Here is a 17,399-nt window from a genome sequence, read left to right as displayed (position 1 = left end):
ATGGAAAGTACTGCTCTGCACCCGGAAGCTTTTTTCCTTCTTGTCTTTGACCAAAGTGTTATTTACCAAGCACTTCTGTAGAGGGAAGGACCAGGCTGTGCCATTCAGCCAGAGGTCAGGGTTTCTGCTTTTCAACACAGAACATGTTTTCAGCATTACTGTTGAGCAACGCCTGGGTGATTCGCCAAACCGTCAAAACACTGCCTGTCTCAGTGTCAGTGAGGACATAGGAAAAGCAGAAGCAATGGCAACGGCGTCAGAGAGACAGGGGCGGCAGTTCCTGGAAAACATCAAGAAGGTGGTCTCCATCAAGACCCAGCTGAAGACAGACTTCCTTATTTCATTTCCTGGGGAGGATATATTGAGTTAAATTTTGTGTTGCTGTGGAAGAGCAGCATAAGTAAGTGGAAGAGGGGGAAACGAGGGAGGGCACGAACTGGGTATAGAGAAGCGAGTGCAAGATGCCTTGGGCTCTGTCACTTTTTAAATACATTTTCTTTCACTAAACAAAGACATGACATTCTCAGGCCTAACCCTAACAATCCCAGGCTTCTACACATCTGTTCCATCTCCCTTCTGTTTGCCTGTGAGGCATTCAGGTACTGCTCACATTCCAGCCACAGTGCCACTAAGAATCCATGAATCACAGTCACTAAGCCCACATCAGTGGCTCACCTCAAGTTGCATGTGAAGGGTTCATAACAAAATGTTGGGTGTCCTTTGATGCCTCTTATTTTTAAAAATGACTTTCAGATGGAGCATTTGTTGTGCTTCATAACACTGCCGAGATTAAAAAAAAAAACTTCTTAGCTTTTAAAGAAAGGATGGGTGAATCCCATGAGACACAGGTTGCTTTAGTTTCTCACTTTTCAAGTAAGCATAGTTTTAATTAGACCACCCTTAAAAGTAGCCCATAAAAACCTGTCTTCATCTAGTGATGACAGGTCTTTATGGGCATCTAGTCCTGTCAACTTTTTAGCTCCTTCACGATTATTTTGGTCTTCTCATTTGTACCACCAGAAAAGAATGGAAGGCTAAGCTTTAAAAAGAAAATATTATATTATGATTTTCTGCACCTCTACCTGCTAAGCTGTCACTGCTCAATGTAAAGCATGTCCCTAGCATGGCATACTACCCTACACGAACATAGACGGAAACTGAGTAAATGTGATCCTATAATTGAACGACCATAATCATGGGGGGCACAAAGTCACTATTTTACATGCCACAGGTTTTAGCTATTGGGTCCAGAGTCAACCACCAAGTCACAAAATATTCAACTTTGCGTTTTGAATGCTTAAGTGATTGTCACCTTCACCAAATGAGTCATTTTAACTGTTTAATGTAATAAGACATTTTAAAACAGCTTTAGAGATGTGTCGGCCTTTAAGTCATTCATATTTGGATTCATCCCTCCATAAGTCCTGTTGCTACTGATTTTCAGTCCAGTTCTTGTATAATTTGGCATACCTCAGGCTTTTCTACCCACTTCCTTTCCTTAAGACTGGTAAGTTAAACTGAGACCATTTCTGATGGGGCTTCAAGAAATGGTAGATGGATCAACTGAAGGGGGCAAATGCCTCTCTCAGGTTCTGTATGAGACCTTTGCTGGATTTTTTTCCTATTCCTTAAGGGCATGAATTTCAGACATTGTTAATCTGCTGGAGATAGTTTTTAGGCCTGCCATGTCTTTTGTGTTCCACTTGTTCAATTTCCTTAGATTTCTTTTTAAGGACACACGACACACCATGCCAAGACATGCCAAGTTTTTAGCTAATAGCTCTTTGGGAATCACCTTGTTGATGCAAAAAGACTACTTTATGTCTATCAAACTATTTGTTTATGCAATACAAAGTCCCTTAAGATAAAAATTTTAAATTGTCTCTTTGCTAAGTAATATGCTACTGTGCAGACAACACTAGCTTATCCCTTGAGTTAGATGCTTTTATATGCTTGAATAATTCATAGGTCAGTGTTATGTGGCTTAACAAACAGAAGAAGGAAAACAAAAAACACTTCTCTGAAAATGGTCAAGGTACAAAATGGTACATGGACTGGACTGAAAATGAGTTAAAAAGGAGCCAGTGTTCAAAGACAAACTTTGAAAGCCTGTAGAACTACTGCTCAAGATCACTTTTAAATATTACAAGTCTGGCTCCCTTGGAAGAAAAATCTCAAGAAATAAGGGGTGACTCAAGACTTCTCCACAGTACTGTATGTGTGTATGCTCTTACAGCTATATAGTATACAGTAAGAATATTGATAAATATGTATTCAACTTAAGATATAAAGACTGCAGTTTATCATGGGTGGCCTCACTGTAAAGGGCAATTGACAGGAAATGATGTCAGTTTTATAATGATGCATGCACTCACCCAGAGGACCCTGTGCTCTTGCAGACCCCAAGGAGGGGCCTCTTGTCAGCAAAACTGTCCAGCTTTAGAGGACCTGAGGAGGAAGAGAAGTCGGGGAAAAGGCAGATGAGAAACAGCATAATCTGCACACAATAAAGAGAGACATTCTTTACTGAACATGTGAGGGCTCTACCACTCCCCACCCTCATACAACAGGCAGGCTATTACCATGGCAGGAAACGTGCTGATTACATTACTACGGTTGCCCCATAATCCAATTATGGTTACAAAATATTTTTGATAAATGGAGATTTTACTTCTTCTGAATCCACTATCATCCAAAACATGGAATCCACTGACTTTGAAGACTTTGTCCTCTACATTACTACTCTAAGTGTGAGGTAAAAGAATAAATGAAGCTTGATATAAAAAAATGAAGAAAAAAACATTTTGTTTTTCTCCAAAACTTTGCAGAAATATTATATATATATATATATATATATATATATATATATATATATATATATATATATATATATATATATATATATATATAAATAAAATAACAGAACTGAAAAAAAAAAGATGGCAAAATCTTGTTGATAAAAAGCGAGTAGAAGCCCAGAAGGTATATAAACATTTAAGAGAAAACATGTATTAGGTATACTGATCTCATATAATTGTCCTATTTTTTAAAGTTTGGCAAAGGATAAGAGAATTGAGGAGATGGGGGTGCTTAGATTGAAGAACATGTTAGCCTTTAGAGGACTGTAATTTGAGGCTAGTAATCAGCCCGAGTTCCTGTGGTATGGCATGAGAGCAAATGTGCCCTCCCTACTAGCCTTTAACACTACCAACAGGATCCTCTCTCCTTTCATGTTTCTGTCATCAGTCAAGATATTGAGCTGGAACATAAATATGCTTCTTGGAGACTTAGTGAATGGTACATTTACCAAAAAAAAAAAGAAAAGAAATTTCTGGAAGAAATGCAACATTTGATGCATAGAGCAACTTTGATTTGATTACTACTGTAATGACCAGTAACAGAAGCAAATATGTCTATAATACTTCCATATTACAGTGAGGATACAACATGGCCTGAATCATCAGACAACATGGTTATTATTAAACTGCATGGAATTTCCTCTATTGTGATCCAACTCTATTGTGAAGACATACAAAACAACCTCCACTGGAGAAGAGCATGAAGACCATAGATTCATACAGTATTTCCTCAATGCTCGTTTGTTATCAGACAGGGAACTCATTGCCTCGTTTTCCAAGACAACAAAAGATCATAGATTGTAAACTGGATGTGGCTAAACTCTATTACTCCCGTTTGAAAGCCAGCACTTCCTTCCCTATTCCAGGAAAGGGGAACCTTGCCTTATTATAATCAACACCTATTTTCAGGGCTTTCCGAGTCTACCCACCCACAGCCTCACATCCCAGACAATTGGCCTTTTAATGGCTCACCACAGTGCAACACTGTTTGCGTCCTAGCAGATTGCAATCAGCGTCCTTCCCTCCAGTGGTACAATTGATATTTATTTTCTGCTGAGAGAATTACTCCCCTCATGTGTCAGGGCTATCTGCTGCTTCTTATTACTGTGGTTTGCTTTTATCCACTTCCAGCCCTGCTCAAAAGCTGCCATTGTGTGTTGTTGAAATCTGCCAAGAGACTGGAACATGGACGGAGAACAAAAAGATGATTTTCTCACCGAAAAAGAGCCACAAACCATTTCTCACACCACTGACTGACACCTGCAGAGAAGAAATTTAAACTTCGTGGCTGGGAAGAGTAATCAGTGGAACAACAAACCCATTTGCACCATTGCTTAGAACATATATGAACTGCAATTAATACTGCATTCAACTTGAATGCTTTAATGTTGTTTGTAAATTACTTCAAAGAAATGGTAAGTGGTAAATGGACTAGTTCTTATATAGTGCTTTTCTACTCTAATTGAGCACTCAAAGCGCTTATACAAAATGTACAAATAAAAGAGCATTTGGTAAGCAGATGAAATGTACATTCCAGAACATCACGAGAAATTTTTCTTTACAAAGAAGTGAGTCTGAAGCTATTATGTAATATACTAATTCACAAAAGTTCTTTATTTCATGCAGTATAATTTTCATTTGCACCACATTGCATTATTCACAATAGTAACACCAAACTTGTGAATCTAGAAAACATTAAGTTGATGAAATCAAATTAACACTCTTAAGATAATATTTTCCTAATGAAGTTCATTACTCATATGTTCATTCATTCAGCCCCGCCCTGCAGCAGCCTCTCCTGCCCGCCTCTAGCTGTACATCTTTAAACTTCATCTCTGAAGTTGGACAGATTTATGTTTTGGCTGTGAGTGGTCTGTGTGGTCTCAGCTTTTAAATTAAGCATTATGAGCTTCTATGTAGCTACCTAGTGACAGACTGGCAACCTGTATAATGTGTAGCCCACCTCTGGCCCCATGTCATCTGGGATCAGCTGCAGCTCCAGATCTTGAATTGAATAAGTGGAAGAAACGGGACAGACGGACTTATCTACATTTCATTTTTTTTAATGTTTGCTAAAAGAAGATTTTCTATGGCATTATCTTGTGGCAATTATCCTTGTCAGATTGTCATAGCAAATGTGTTGCTTTAATGATACAATTATGATGCAAATGAAAAACTGACATTATGACATCAAATGTTATCAAAATGCACCTGGAATGCCTTGTGGTTGGCTAAAATCTCCATGCCAAAAAGACACTATTGCCTGCTCTACTAGTAATACAGACCACTGACTGAGAGCAGGCCAAAAGTAATCATAGATTTACGACAACATTAGGATGAGGCACCAAGGAGCACTCTTTAATTTTAATGATACAGCACCACTTAAAATGCCCACAACCCAAAACTGCATTCGAATTGGCCATGTGAAATTTAATTTTAAGTGTTGACCTTGGATGCTGAAATCAAGTTAACCAGTGGGTTTTTTTTTCCAGGACAGATATTTTAGAATTATGCTGAAAAGACACTTCAGAGGACTTACACAGGAAAAATGTTGAAATGCACTTCCTCTATATCCCTGTGTGGTTTCAGAAGACACGTTTAGTGTTACAAACATCTAAGAGAGCATTTAAGGGTGGCAGAACATATGCCAAAGTGAAAACTGAGGTTCTATCTAGCATTAGGTATAGATTTTGTGGCCTCATCTAATAGTTTCATAGCTGGAATCAGCTGCTTCTGAAACGGATACGGAGATGTGGACCTTAAGGGAACATCTTTTGCATTTTTACCACATACTATAAAAAAGTTATACAGTGATTAGCAGGATTAAAATCAATGATGAGTGGGGAAGCACTGACATCTCACAATCTCAATCATGCAATGTGGTTTTTGAAAACCTTGGGTCTTGATATTTGATGAGGATGTTGCACGTTACCTATCCAACAACATCCTACCCAAAACATCCTGCCAACATCCCAGTATCTTACAGCAGAGTTCTGACACCTACTGCGATTTTTTTTTTTTTCTGTTTTCAGGCAGTTCTGAAAAATTAAAATTACAGTAATCTTGCTTACTAAAGATGAATGTGTAAACAACTTTTTTTTTTTTTAGAATCATGAAGAGCCAAGAATTATATCCCTTGCCAATACTCCTAAAATCTCAGTCAAATTTCAAAATCACCGCCATAGTTCAAGACCATTAACATCCGATTTGGATCCTGTCAACTAATTTGGATAACTTATGTATAAAGTATTATGTTGGTGGTAGGTGGTACCTCAGCAGAAATGTTTCTTTCACAGTAAAACCTCGCACTGAAGCAAGATAACCAATTTTATTAGCTTCATCTGGCAGTGGTTTTAATGTTGCGAATAATCAGTGTATAATCATGTCAAACTGGTGGCATACAAAGTCTCTACTAAGCTCTCAATAATGTTACTGCTGTATAATTATTCAAGATAGAATATCCACCAGGGATAGATGTCTGTGTAGATTCTCAGTTATCCAGGTCATAGTAGTCTCTGGAGCTTGAAAAAGGCGACTGGACTTCTTTTTGTTTCTTGAAGACGTTTCACCTCTCATCCGAAAGGCTTCTTCAGTTCTCAACCAAATGGTGGAGAGACCCAGGTATTTAAACCCCTGTGGCCGTAGTCCCCTGGAGGTGGTTATGACCCTCTATTGCTTCACACACATGTGCCCAGGTGTGTGAAGCAGGAATGAAGGCCAAACACAAACTACAGAGAATAGGAAGGACAAGAGGAACAACATTGTCATCCCATATGTGTCAGGCTTGTCAGAGAAACTCAGAAGAATTTTCTCCAAGCATGACATCTCAGTATACTTCAAACCAAGTCACACCCTAAGACAAAAACTGGTTCATCCCAAGGACAAACCCGCCAAACACAAGATCAGCGATGTAGTGTATGCTGTTCAGTGCAGTGAAGAGTGCCCGGACCTCTACATTGGTGAAACCAAACAGCCTCTTCACAAACGAATGGCACAACATAGAAGAGCCACCTCGACAGGACAAGATTCAGCAGTACATCTGCATCTGAAGGAAAAAGGGCACTCTTTTGAGGATGCCAATGTCCACATTTTGGACAGGGAAAACAGATGGTTTGAAAGAGGAGTGAAAGAAGCCATCTATGTCCACTGTGAACAACCATCATTGAACAGAGGGGGTGGATTACGTCATCAACTTTCCCCCGCTTACAGTGCTGTCCTGAGCTCCCTTCCCAGACGTCTCAACCCCCATTCACACCTTTGTTCCAGTGACCTCAATAGGCCACAGGAAACAATGGAGCGGAGTCCTAAATTGGTTTCAACTGAAACCACTGATTAAATATGACCCACGCCCCCTTCACACCTGGGCACATGTGTTCAAGCACATGATCAATAGAGGGTCATAACCACCTCCAGGGGACTACGCCCACAGGGGTTTAAATACCTGGGTCTCTCCACCATTTGGTTGAGAACTGAAGAAGCCTTTCGGATGAGAGGTGAAACGTCTTCAAGAAACAAAAAGAAGTCCAGTCGCCTTTTTCAAGCTCCAGAGACTACCAGGGATAGATAGAATATTCTCTAGGGAGGTGCCTTTTATGTGTAGGTAAAGGTACAGAAAATACTTACTGTTATGAGGAGTTGGCAGAATGCGAGCAGCTCGCACTGGACCATGTCGCACCGAGAAAAGCTCTTGAGCTTCCCCTGCCAACTGAAAAAATAAATAAATAGAAAATATTAGAATTGAAAGTAATAAAAGTTCAAAAATGTGCTCAAACACACAAAGAGACATTTTCACTCAATAATACAGACCAGCATTAGCATTTAAGTTAACTTAAAGACTTAAAGAGGAAAAAAACTATTTGGCCAGTAGACTTTTTTTTTTTTTTTTTTTTTTTTTAGGGGGGGGGGGGGGGGGGGTCCAATGTTCACGCTTTAAGAAAAACAAAACACTTTTCATAGAAATGGCAGAGTGAGGTAGGGAGGGATGAGGGGGAACATCCACATGGTGGTCTGGTTGTTGAAATTCCAGTCAAACCACAAAGTAAAATCTACCAAGCACAAAATAAAAGTCCCAGTGGCATCACAGCACAAATGAGCTGACTCCACTTACAGAGCCAATAAAGAGAGGTTGGGGATACGGGCTAATGCCAAGTGGGCAGCAACCCATAATGTCTCTGTAGCAGACTACATAAGAAACACCACAACCAGTGTTTCCAACCAAACTTAAAGCATTTCCAAATTATCTTTGATTTCTGATTAATTGAACATAATAGAATGACGGGAGACCTATAACTAAATGTTTCTAATCAATAACCTTTATTTTTTCCACAGCCTAAATGTTAGATGCTGTCTGTCATGTTTAGAAGGTTTTGATAGATGTTGTAAATTAGGTTTTGGCCCACTTTTCATCCAATACTTCAGTTATTTACTTTTTTGATTAACTCCTCTATGAATTCTTTGCTGTCAATACACAAAGTGAAATCTCTGTTGATCTCCATACCAATCACTCAAAACCCATGTTGTAGAATACTGCATTCTCAGCTACTATAATCTTTCCCCAGTACACATGTAAAGTTCTCCATTTTTTAATTATGGCAAGTTATTCTTTTTTTCAGTTAAGTATGCAACTCTAGCATTCCCAGCACATGTTATAAAAGAAATAGGTAATTAGATTTTTATTGACACAATCTTCACCAAAAAATGCTGTTGTCAAAGTTGACAAAGTGAAGGATAATCAAAACATATAACTACCATAAGAAATATTCAGAAATTAATAAAACACAGTTGAATGTGTATAAATGACTATAAAAATTTAATTTTCCCCTTATAAAAATAATGTAATATAGGGTAATTTTCTTCAGTAAGGTCAAGGATAATATTTTCATTTAATTTGTTTTAAATGCATTTTTTTTCTACTTTTGCAAGGTGTCTACTTTTAGTTGTTTAAAAATCTGGTGCCATTTAGGTGCTAGAATTATGAACCACAGGGAGTGAAATTGCACAATAACTTTTTTTAAATAAATACATTTTTATATATTTTATATATATATTATACATATATACATGTGTGTGTGTGTGTGTGTGTGTGTGTGTGTGTGGTCAGTGAAATAACTCGAAACTGACAAAAGTAAAAATAAATAAAAATGTACTGAAAATTAGATAATGAAAATCAGACATTGCTTTTGAATTGTGGATCATCAGAACCTTTTTTTTAAAAAAACATACCAATAAAACTGTCCTGGACAAAAAATAATGGTATCCTTAACTTTTGAGGCCATCACTGCAATCATGTGATTTCTGTAACTCTGAATGAGACTTCTGCACTTGTCGACAGGTATTGTGGCCCATTCCTCGTAAACAAACTGCTCCAGCTATCTCGGGTTTGAAGGCTTTCAGACACTGGGCAGCACATTTTGCTCCAGAATGCCTTGATAGTCTGTATAGAACAAAGTACCTAGGCATTAGGGTTTAATCCCGGGATCCGGGATTCCCGGGAAATGCGATCAGAACCATTTCCCGTTTCCCGGGAAACGTTAGACGGGAAACCGGGAAACAAGTCGCGCGCGTCGATTTGACTTTCAGAAAGAAAAGAAAGCTTCAGAAAGTTAAATTTAAGGAAATATTGAGAGAAGGGTTCGTTTAATGCGAAAAGCATTACTCTTCATTTCAGGCAGGTTCAGCCTCTGTTTAAGGCTTCAGCCTTCATCTCAAGCGTTTTAATAGAGGTATTACACAGTTGTACTTTTTTCCTCTTTAATTTGTTGAAATCGTAGGCAATGTGTTTACCCTAAGGTATTTTGTATTATATAATTTTATATTATATATTGTTATATTGCATTATATAGCCTATAAAATATGCCTGCCCTGAACAATAAAGAAATATCTGTTTAACTTCGAGTGTTTCTTTTCCTCGTTTGCAGCCGCTTACTAACATATCATGAATTAGGATACGGGCCTAATGTGTGAAGAAATTATCATGAAATAGATTGCTTTAACATATTTCGCTTTTAAAATGGAGTTGAGTAAAATGTATATTTTTTAGGCTATAAGGATTGGCCAGTTTTTCAATAGACGATTCACAGCGAACCTACTTTAACCCTCAGACACGGTGTTATAAATTTGCTGTTGCCAGAATGGCAATGACCAAGTCGTGGAGCATTACTCAAGGCCCTGTGTTATGCCATATTATAGTGTAGTACAGTAGTTAACTTTTCAATGACTATTACAGCGTTCCACTGGTGGAGATACAGTGTAACAGATGTCGCCACGACAGCGTGGCTGAGCCTTTATCAATGCTGTGGAGATGAACCGTATTGTTTTGCACCAGCAGTTGTAAAATAGCTTGGTATAATTCCATGTACAATGGAGGAATATTCTAATTATATTTGTTAAGGGAGTGTTGAGGAACGATACAACACCGCACAGCTCGAGCACTCGAATGTCGAGATGTAGGTTTTATTGCGTTAATCAAGCCGACGTTGCCCCCTACTGGGCATAACAGGACATAGCTGGAAAGCTACCTCTACAATATCACAATAGGTTAAGGCCGACACAGGCTACAGAAGGCCTAATTAAAATAAAAAAAGAAATAAACTTTTTCCCGGGATTCCCGGGAAATGGCTCGTCATTTCCCGGGATTTGATTCATGTCATTTTCGGGAAAAATATTAAACCCTACTAGGCATGCAGACTGCTTCTACAAATATTTGTGAAAGAAGGGGTCGCTCTTAGGGGCTCAGTGAATTCTAGCATGGTACCGTGATAGGATGCTACCTGTGCAACAAGTCCAGTCATGAAATTTCCTCACTACCAAATATTCCACAGTCAACTGTTTGTGATATCATAAGTGTTATAAGTTAGTGGTATTATAACAATGTGGAAGTGATTGGGAATGACTGCAACTAAGCCATGAAGTGGTAGGCCACATAAAAATCGAAAAGCTGGGTCAGCAGATGCTGAGGCTCAGAGTACACAGAGGTCACCAATTTTCTGCAGACAATTGCTAGAGACCTCTTCAAGTGGCCTTCAAGTTACCTCAAGAACAGTGCATAGAGAGCTTCTTGGAATGGGTTTCTATGGCCAAGAAGCTGCAGGCAAGCCTTACATCACCCAAGCACAATGCAAAGCATCAGATGCAGTGGTGTAAAGCAGTTCGCCACTGGACTCTAAAGCAATGGAGATGTGTTCTCTGGAGTGACAAAACATGATTCTCCATCTGGCAATCTGATGGACAAGACTGGGTTTGGAGGTTGCTAGGAGAACGGTAGTTGTCTGACCATATTGTGCCAAGTGTAATGTTTTGGTGGAGGGGGTTTATGGTGTAGGGTTGTTTTTCAGGAGTTGGACTCCAGTGAAAGGAACTCTTAAAGCTTCAGCATACCAAGACATTTTGGACAAGCTCATGTTCCCAACTATGTGGGAACATGTTAAGGCAGACAAGTGAATACTTTTGGCAATATAGTGTGTGCCCTGCCTTGTAGCATCCTGCACCCTGCTGTTATGTGCTGGATCATCTCAGGGCCATTGTTGCACAGCCTGCACCTGGGGTCTTGCCCAGTGCAGAAGACCACAGCTTCTATCAATCTTGTGATTCCTGCTCCTGTTGTTTCCTCCTAGATAGTGGTTCTGATACTCAATAGTCCTCTGCCTTCTTCCTTCAGCTTAACATACAGTCTCAGCATGCTGATACCCTCCGTGCATGTTTAAGGAGCTTTCTTGTCTTGATGTCATTGGCTTCCATCACCTCCTTTGGCCAGCTTATGATCCCAGAAGGGTAGCTGATGACCAGCAGGGTGCAGAAATTGACTGCCCAGAACTTGTTTTTCCATTCAAATGACTCCTCAGGACCTGCCTCACCCTCTGCAGGTATTTGGCAGCTGCAGTTTCCTAGTGGCCTCTTCATGGTTCCTATTTGCCTGTGAGATTCCAAGGTTCTTATAGCTGTACTCAATGTCTGCAGTGTTACCTTCTGGCAGTGCAATCCCCTCATTTCTGACTACCTTCCCTTTCTTTGTTACATCCTACTACACTTCTCCAGACCGAATGACATTCCCATGTCGTTGCTATAGATCCTTGTGGTGTAGAACAGTGAATCAAAGTCTCATTCATTCATAGCATACAGCTTGACGTCGTCCATGTAGAGAAGGTGGCTAATGTCTGCTCCATTCTGTAGTCGTTATCTGTAGCCAGTCTTAATCATCTAGCTAAGGGGGTTCAGGCCTATGCAGAACAGCAGTGGGGATGGTAAATCCTGCACTTAATGGTGATAGGGCAATTGCCTGGAAGTTGGCCTCTGCATACAAGTCTACATTGAACTCCTGACGAAGGCTCTTAAGATCCTATTGATCTTGTGCAGTTCTAGACATTCCATAATTCATATGTGAGGCACTGAATCATAAGCTTTCTTGTAGTCAATCCAAGTTATGTACAGGTTGGTCAGTCTGGTCTTATAATCTTGAGTGACTGCTCTATCTACCAGTAGTTGGTGTTTTGCTCCTCTGGTGTTACTGCCAATTCCTTTCTGGGCCATGCTCATGTATTGAACTATCTGCCTGTTCAGCTTAGGCACTATGATGCCTGACAGGAGCTTCCATGTGGCAGATTATTGGCCAGTAGTTGGATGGTAGTTCCTTTTGTGCATGGAGTGCAGTTAGCTTCTTTAACCAGTAGGTGTGGGCCATGCTATCCAGCTTTTTATATTTGAGACTCTTCCTTAGAGATCTGCCACTGTGAGTTATTGGATCTCTGGTATACAAGCGGTTAGCCAAGACAGGCAGAGTCTTTGCTTGGCAGTTTATAAGGCCTCAGGTATGGACTGCTTGTTGTACTTCTTAGTCACTCCTTTCCTCATCACATCTTTCTGCAGCTCTGATAGCTGGCTAACTTCCCTCCACGTTGCCTTGATCTTGGCCTCAAGTCTTTTAGAAGAGGTACCATCATTTTTTGATTGTGGGTACTGCTCCCGGGTACTGTTGTTCATCTTATAGCAAACCATCTCAAGGATTACTGTTGCTGGCATATAAATTAGCTGGTTGGTTTCAGTGATGGTTGCAGTAGGGATTGTCCATAGTGCTGCATTCACATTTTCTAGTAGAATTTCAGAGGGTACTTCACATAGACTTTGCCATCTATTCTGACCTATTCTCCACAGTCCCCAGCAGTGGGCACAGGGCTGCAGGGCTCCTGAAATCTCCTCCATGCTCTTGAGACTGGGTTGGGTGACAGCAAACCTTCTGGCAGTGGCACAGATTACTGTGCCATCCTAGAGGAGTTGGACTACCAACTTCTGTAGGGTCCAGGTATCGCCTCCTGCTACCAGTAGTGAAACTGAACCTAGACAAATGCAAAACTAGTGGGGGGAAAAAAAATGACAGACAAGATGATGACAGAAAAATGTCACGTTGCCTCCACCTGTGAAATCATTCCTGTTTTTTTTTTTGTTTGTTTGTTGTGTTTGTTTGTTTGTTTGGTTGGTTTTTTTTGAGGGGGGGGGTCGCCTCATTGTTGCCCCTTTAGCGCACTGCTTGTTAATTTCATACTTCTACAGAAGCTTATTTTGGTTAACAACCCGCTCTGCTACTTAACTGATCAGATCAATATCCCATAAGTTTATTTTACTTAACGCTATACTGATAAAAAACATGTTCCTTTACTCAGTGCTAGACACATTGAGAATAATCCTCACTCTCGATCGCCATTTCATTTTCACTTCACGTTTCACTCTGACTGTCCACTTGAGTCATTTGAGTACATGAAAACACATTCTGTACCCAAAACTAATTCAGCTAAGCAGTCCAACTTTTTAGTGCAGGCAATTATTTATTATAATAATATAGTTATGGCATATTGCAGTTTTATTATATATATATATATATATATCTTTGTTCATGTGTTTCACTATTTTACAGTTGATGTTCATTGTAAAGGCTGTGAGCTTCTCCATGCTTTTTTTCCCCCTCTAAAACCTCTGTTCATCATCTGCCTTCACTGAACAAATATGTCCCTTCCAGCACATTTGCACAGACTTGAAATTACATTTAGGGATAAACAGTAAGAGTTGACCTATTAGAGCAGATTTTAAAGTTTGCTGCATTTCTGGTCTTTATTACAGAGTAAATTCAACCACAGTGTAAAGCACTTTAATGTGTGTGTGTGTGTGTGTGTGTGTGTGTGTGTGTGTGTGTGTGTGTGTGTGTGTGTGTGTGTGTGTGTGTGCGCGTGTGTGTAGCTGGGTTTAGTCTTCATGCATTTATATGTAATGCCAGTATATTGGTTCTTGGCAGTGTCTGGTGTATGTAATGGCACATTGTTCTAAGCATAGAATGCCCCACTTTTCTTTCTCTTTTATGCGTTAAATTACAGTGAAACCTGCATTATCACTTTCCTAGTGCTTTAATCTGTTTAAGTCTTTAAACCCATCTGAGGGGATGATCGCTCTTTTGTGCAATTAGTAGCCTTTTCAAAGTCGCAGATTTGGAGCTGTGTTTTTAATTCAAAGTGCTTGAGGCCCAGCAGTGGTAGATTAACACTGAAGACATGGGCAGGTTATATGAGCACTGATAGCAAGAATAAAACGAGGTTGGCAGCAGGGTACGATTCCTATGCTAGCAAATGGTCCTGCGAGGGGGAATAATGGAATTTGCTGGATTAAAATGAGAAAAGGGGATGGCTGGAGGTTAATGCGGCGGGTTACTGTGTATTACCCCACTGCTCATCCTCGCCTTACATGGCTCTATATGACATCCACTGACATCAACAACATACCCAGTATTACATTAGCGGCCGGCGTATGCAATATGCCAAATTGCTTTTTCAAACTTTTTTTCCCTGCATACAGTTATTTATTATATTCATTTCATTTGTGGCACTAATGTTTTTGTGAAATCACAGTGTCTGCTCTTCTGTTTTAATCTCCCAAATGTAATGCCATAAGCTGTGAACAGATATCTGGGCCATATTCACAAGTGGATACTCTCACGAACACAGTGCTGGACATATTGGGGGTTTGGACAGAGCAGGTGCTTGTTCGTGGCCTTCCATAACAAGCAGCACTGTGTGATAAGAGCACACAAGCACAGAATGATGCATTACTTATGATGCAGACCTGCAAAACAAACTGAAATATGTCATTTTGTTTTCTATTTTTTAATCTGAGGACCCAAATATGAACTCTGTCATTTGACCTGGTGACACTGATTATGCTGAGTGAGGCTCAACTGTTTGGAGCCCACATCTGTGCAACTAAAAAGACCAACAACAACAAAGCAGAATATAAAGCAGTAGAATATAAAGCACCCTTTGAAATGCTGTTGTAAGCAAAAAAAAAAAAAAAAAAATTACATTCAACGCTGCTCATTAGAAAATGCATACGTACATCCTTGAGTTCTAACAAACATGCTGAATGTCTTTCCTTCTGATTAACCACTGGCAGAACCATATTTAAATATTTTAAAGTATAATTTACATCCATATTTACAAGCCTACAGTCTTCCTTTTCACTGATTTTGCAGCACATTGCTGCATATATGATTCCATGATAATACAACAGTAATGTGTACATCCAGGACCAAAAGAGACCCCCCCTCATAGAAGAAAGATACATTGGCTGCAGGTTAATAACGTCACACAAGTTTTCCATTTGGAAGTCATTTAGGATATTTTCACATAGTATGCTCGATGCAGATTAAAAAAAAAGATTTAAATTTGGGGGCAGCTGTGGCTCAAGATGGGCTCATCTACCAGTTGAAAGGCCAGTGGATTCATCCCCGACTCCTCCTATTCATGGGTCAAAGTATCCTTGGACAAGACACTGAACACTCAAGAAACCCCATTTTGCTCCAGATGCATGCACTGGAGTGTAAGCGTGTATGTAAATGTTAGATAAAAGTGCTTAAGTATAGATAAAAGCATTGTATGGATGTGTGTAAGATTGGGTGAATGAGACTTGTAGTGTCAAACACAAAGCCTATGAGATAATTCTGTTCAGCTCGCTAGATAATTTAATATGGCTATGATTAATAGCCCACCGTTAAATAGTGCTCCCACCACTTATACTACAAATCCCACTATGCACTGCAACAGCTGCTGTGCTGGTCAAGACCTGTGCACTAAACCATTTTCCCGCGATGCCAATGACACATTGATCAGTGGTCAGTGGATAAAAACATAGTCAACACTTTTTAGTGACATTTAAGCTAGCCTGACCCCCAAAAATGGGTAAATGAAAAGTGGACTTTGAAAACAGGTGGGAGGCAAAGGACCTATTTGCTGACATCGAAGGTAAACCTTGCCCCCTTTCCCCACCTGTGATGTGCGGGGAAAAGAGTGGAATTGTGGGACAGATGTGGGAGAAGATGCAGATGGAGACCTGACAGGTGAGCTGACAGTGCATCACTGCATCACACAGCAAGAAACATTGCGCAGCAAAGTCCTGAAATTAACGTATCATAAGCACCGTAACACAGAGAGATAACTTTATAAAAGGCAGCGGTTTAATCACCAGCAGTTTCAGTCTTTTCTGGAGGAAATAGCTTCTGAATTTGGTGACGTGCCTCATCACACAGAGGAGCGATGAGCTGCAAGAGGAAATCTGTCAGTTCATGGAACGTAAGTAAGAAATGGAAATGTTGTTTCTTGTTTCTGGACTTTCTTCTGATATCACATCAAAAAAGAAATTTGCAAATTTTCATCAACTTGAAATGTTCTCATTTTTCCTGATGTTATTTTTGATGAAAAAAATATTTTATTTAATGTGTCGAAGAAAAAGTTGCTGAATTATGGCCAATCAAATTCATACTGCTGATTAAAATATTTTCAGTTTTAGATGTTCAATAAAGGTTAATCCTGTTTGGCCCACGACTTAGACTGCAGTTTCAATTTTGGCCCATCCTGTGATTGAGTTTGACACCCCTGTAGTAGAAAGTGCTCTGAATGCTCAAATTGAGTAGAAAAGCACAAGAAGTACCATTCCATTTATCGTTAGAAATATAAGGCCAATTGAGATTAAACCCAAATAAATAAATACATTTTTAAAGGAATGGACAGTATTATTTCATATTCAGCCCAAACTTTGTGCCAATTTGACACTGGTCATTACAAAAACTAAGCTATTGTTCCAGTGGTGAGAGCCAGGTCAAACAGAAAGTATTTACTTTAAAATTTTAAGCAAATAATTAAATTATCAAAGCATCCACCACATCAGACTCTCACCCCTGATATTCTGAGAGAGGCACACTACTATATGCAGTTTAAACAGAGAAGACTAGATAGCATACTTCAAGTAACTCCCCTGTGGTAGATTCAAGTATTATGACTGCACTCAAAATCACCGAACTAAACTGAGGTTTCATCTCAAATCCAGCAGAAGATGAGGACTAGTGAGTATCAGAACTATCCAATCGGGAAGATGGCCATAACCAATCATGTGCTTAGTGAATATCTCAGGCAGCAGAGAAAGAAGAGGAGCAAGAACAGGAGCCATCATGGACGGACAGGCCCCTGCATAGCATGTACAACTGGTAAATAGAAGGAGTGGTGATATCAAAAA

At 39.6% G+C, this 17,399-nt stretch overlaps 1 protein-coding gene across 2 annotated transcripts in view; it reads right to left on the bottom strand.

Moving 5' to 3' along the window:
• bcas3 (BCAS3 microtubule associated cell migration factor) overlaps window positions 1–17,399 on the bottom strand; it is a 479,890-nt gene that overhangs the window by 450,787 nt on the left and 11,704 nt on the right. For both annotated transcript variants that reach the window (XM_030744094.1, XM_030744095.1), the window contains exons 6-7: window positions 7,482–7,563; window positions 2,376–2,448 (exon numbers count right to left, since the gene is read on the bottom strand). In XM_030744094.1, the coding sequence (XP_030599954.1) occupies window positions 2,376–2,448; window positions 7,482–7,563 (155 nt within the window). The remainder of the gene's footprint in view (window positions 1–2,375; window positions 2,449–7,481; window positions 7,564–17,399) is intronic.

The sequence above is a fragment of the Archocentrus centrarchus genome, chromosome 13, assembly GCF_007364275.1.
Source record: "Archocentrus centrarchus isolate MPI-CPG fArcCen1 chromosome 13, fArcCen1, whole genome shotgun sequence".
Taxonomy (NCBI): domain Eukaryota; kingdom Metazoa; phylum Chordata; class Actinopteri; order Cichliformes; family Cichlidae; genus Archocentrus; species Archocentrus centrarchus.
Note: the sequence above shows the minus strand (reverse complement) of the source record. Positions and strands in the feature narration are given on the sequence as shown.